Source organism: Carlito syrichta, unplaced genomic scaffold, assembly GCF_000164805.1.
Source record: "Carlito syrichta isolate Samal-C Ts95f unplaced genomic scaffold, Tarsius_syrichta-2.0.1 Scaffold311939, whole genome shotgun sequence".
Classification (NCBI taxonomy): domain Eukaryota; kingdom Metazoa; phylum Chordata; class Mammalia; order Primates; family Tarsiidae; genus Carlito; species Carlito syrichta.
In genome coordinates, this window is record NW_007256035.1 from 628567 (window position 1) to 632418 (window position 3852).

General features: G+C 49.9%; 1 protein-coding gene across 1 annotated transcript in view; it reads left to right on the forward strand.

Moving 5' to 3' along the window:
• Nucleotides 1–3335: 3335 nt before the first annotated feature.
• Nucleotides 3336–3852, forward strand: part of ITPKB (inositol-trisphosphate 3-kinase B) — a gene marked incomplete at its 3' end in the record, with an annotated part of 98146 nt that continues 97629 nt past the window's right edge. The window contains exons 1-2 of the mRNA XM_008069342.2: nucleotides 3336–3345; nucleotides 3514–3668. Of these exons, the coding sequence (XP_008067533.2) occupies nucleotides 3336–3345; nucleotides 3514–3668 (165 nt within the window). The remainder of the gene's footprint in view (nucleotides 3346–3513; nucleotides 3669–3852) is intronic.

Consider the following 3852-nt stretch of genomic DNA (forward strand, 5'->3'; position numbering starts at 1 on the left):
TATATATATATATATATATATATATATATATATATTAGCTGGGTGTGGTGGTACACACCTGTAGGCTGAGGTGGAAGGATTGCCTGAACCTAGGAGGTTGAGTTTGTGGTGAGCTATGATCATGCCACTACATTTTAGCCTGGATCAACAGATGAGACAGACACCTACTCAAAAAAAAAAAAAAAAAGAGTAATAATGACAAGTATGGATTCTAGACCCATACTACACAGGTTCAAATCCTGGTTTCGCTAATTACCAACCAGCTGTGGAATTTTGGGACAAATTACTCACTTCTTTGTGCTTTTTTTTTTTATTTTTATTTTTTAAGTCCAGTTCTTACTCTGTTGGCCAGACTGAAGAGAAGTGGCATGATCACAACAATCACAGCTTACAGCAGGCGATCCTTCTGCCTCAACTGGGACTACAGGTGCAAGCCACCACGCCCGGTTAATCTTTTTTTTTTGTAAAGACGAGGTTTCACTATGTTGACCAGGCTGGTCTCAAACTCCTGGACTCAGGAAATCCTCCTGCTTTAGCACCCCAAGTTTCTGGGATTACAGGCATGAGCCACTCACTCAGACTCTTTGTGCTTTAATTTCTTTATCTGGAAAATGAGTATGGTAATAACACCTGTCTTACAGGATTATTATGAGGATAAAAATACATCAATATTTATAAAGTGTCTAGGACAGTGTCTGGAAAATAAAAGTACTATATAAAATATTTTTCTTACGTTCACTTAAAAACATGGATGATAACTGGATTCTGCATCAGGATGCAAGCCTACCATGCTGGCTTCCAGACAAGGGCTTTGTTCCTTTTTTTCCCTAACCCCTCCTGCTCTTGGTGACACCGTTAGAATTTTAGACTGGTAGAATCATCATCTAGTCCTACCTCCAGCCCAATGCAGGAATCACAAGGCTACTGGCTGCCTTCTGACCAAGAATTCTTCAGGCTGACTGCACATTCAGGAAGTCTGAGTTTCTCAACTACAGAAGGCTGAAGATGTCTGGCTGTGAGGTGACGGTGAGGTTTCCCAGGGATTGGGAAGCGAAGTTTCTGTGCTTAACGCATGCATCGCTAGGTCCTTCAGTTGCTTCTACCATGACACCTACCATGGATGTTGGCCTCTCCTAGAATGATGGCCTCTCGGACATAAACTCCAGTGATTGGGTCTCCTGGGAACTGGCAACTCCTCTTTCTTGCCACTAGGGAACCAAATTAGGGATAGATGTAGGATAGGCCTCTCTCTCTTAGGAACTGGCAGATCCCGTGCTAACACCTGAATGAACTCTGGGCTCTTTTTTATTTAATCCCACTGCAGGATAGGAGGGGAATTAAGTTCAATCTTCTCATAGCATGTTTTAAACAAAATAGAAAGAATTCAACAGTGTCTGATTCCCAGGAATTCTTGGCTAGAAGTTGTCTTCATTTCAGACTTAGCATGAGTCTTGTCCTAATTGAGCAGCAGGTTGCTTTGCTCACTTAACAGTATTGTTACATAAACAAGCAAGAGATCTGTTTGCTACAAGCAGAGTCAAAATTTCCATTTGAATTTCAGCTAATCAGGATATAAGGACTGATTCAGTCTTTGGATTTTTAAATCTCCTGAGCCTTGCAGCTGTGTTTTCCCTCTTTCCACTAAATGCTGTAGTTTAAGATTTAGGGAATTATGCAAAACACAGTGGCAGTGCTAGAGCTTAAATGGGGTAGTCTCCCCAGCTCAGTAATGTCGAGTGATGCGCCTTCTCCCTTTTATGCTGACGGAAGGGGAGAGAGGCTCTTAAAATGATTCAGTCTGCAAGAGACAGTCTCCAGGAGTCTATAGGAGTAAGGGGGCTTCACACACTGCCCAGTCCTCTTAGTTTCAGGACTATGTTTTTTCTTAACATAACTTTGAGAATTAAGAGTAAAATTATGCCAATGTCACATTTTTGTGTGCATTTATAGATACATGTGATATGTGAAGTTGTGTTTCTAGGTCTGGCAATTGCACTGCAAAACCATCCCCAGCTCATAGCCCAACCAGTCTTTCAAAATACTACTGTGGTGCACTTAAAATCTGCAACTTTGCAAGGCTGCACCCTCAGTGTGCCTTCTTTAATTTGCATATTTGTGTACAAGAACACAAACCGTTCATATAGGATTTTAGCCTGTTTTAAATGCTAAAAAGTTCCCCACGATTTGCTTTACTTAAGACGCACACTCAAAACTTTATTAAAAACATTTTCAAAAATAGTTTCATAAAGCTAGACATCAGCAAGCCTTGATCGAGGGGTGGAAAATGAATTGTGTATCTTTAAACCGCAGAAGTTAAAAGGCTTTTTTTTTTGTTAGCTAACAATGGAAACTTTTTTTTTTTTAAAGTGTTTCCCTCTCTCGGTCTTGCCAAGCAATAGAAAAAAAAAAAAAAGAAGAAAAGAAAAACTTGTTCCGCTGAGTTCAACCCCAGACAGGCTCACAACTTCCTTCCTGCTTTCCTCCCCCAAGCCTCCGCCTTTCTCCCTCCTCCCCCCCCCCCCCCATTTTTTTTTTTTTAAACCGTACATTGAACAAACACTGAAGTAGCCCAGAACAGACACTGACAGGGCCAGTATCTCAAGAGCCGAGAAGGGCGTGCAGGGCCGGCTCGGCGTCGCCGCTGTCCGGGTCGCCGGCCCCTGCACCGAGGAGCTTTTCTCCCTCCCCCTTTTTTGGGGGTTTCCTATAGCCTGTTGAGAATATTTCTGAGCATTTTTACTTTTAAAGCCATCTCGTCCCTACGAGGTCTGCGTCTCTGGGAATGTAGTCTGCACAAGACCCGGGAATCTGAGAAGTTGCAGGTAAGTTTGGCGGCTTTTTAATGGCTCTCGCCTTTGATCCCTCTTTCCGCGCACTCTCCGCTCCGGAGCGAATCTGGGCGTTCCGGCTTCTGAAACCGCGCAGAGGGGTGGGCTTGGGGGACGGAGAAGGGGTTTGATGTTGGAGGGTGGCTGGAAGGGGAGGCGGGTGGGGGGAGAGGAGGGAGAGACCAGTTCTCGGCATTTCTCCAGCCCGCCTTCCGGGCCGCTCGCTCCGCGCCGCCTCCCCGGCGCGCTGCAGGAGTCGCCGGGCTCCGGCCGCGGGGCGGCTCCGCTGGCGCCGGGCGAGGCAGCGGGGATGCGGAGAAGCCCTGCACGCGGAGAGGCGGCCCCGGGGGGGCTTGCAGAGCCCCCGGCTCTGTGCACCTAGGATTGCTGCCCAGCTGCAGCCATGCGCGTCCTGGAGTCATTCCTCTGGTGGGCGCGGGTCCCGGAGCCCGCAGGGACAGCCGCGTCCTCCGCAACGGGCCGAGCGAGGGCTGACTCGCCCCGTGCATGCACACACGTGCGTACACACACGCGCGCGCGCACACACGCACACACACACACACGCCCCTCTGTAGGGGGGCGACGGCAGGGGGCCGCGAGTATTGGTTCCGGTACCGGAGACCCGCAGAACCTCGGCCCCGGGCACGCGCAGGCGCGCCCACACTCACAAAACACGCTTATCTAGGGACAGACGACAAGGCCAGTGCCGAAAAAGGCTGCAGCGGCGGCCCCGCCGCCCGCCCGGGCCTTGGTAGGCCGAGAGACACAGTCCCCAGGCCGGGGTCAGGAAGGCGCACGGCGGGCACGCAGGCGCCCGCCCAGATCCGGGCGCTGGCGGCGGTCTGGGGGAGGCAGATCCAGCTCAAGTTCCCCCCGAGTCGATCTCCGATTCCCCGAGAGGGTGAAGCACGGAGACTGAATTCCAAGGCTGGGGCTGCCGGGTCACCCTCCACAGCCCCTGCGCGCTCAGGCTGAGGAGCCCCGGAGACGGTGGCAGGGGCGGTCTCCCCCGGGAGAGATGGGC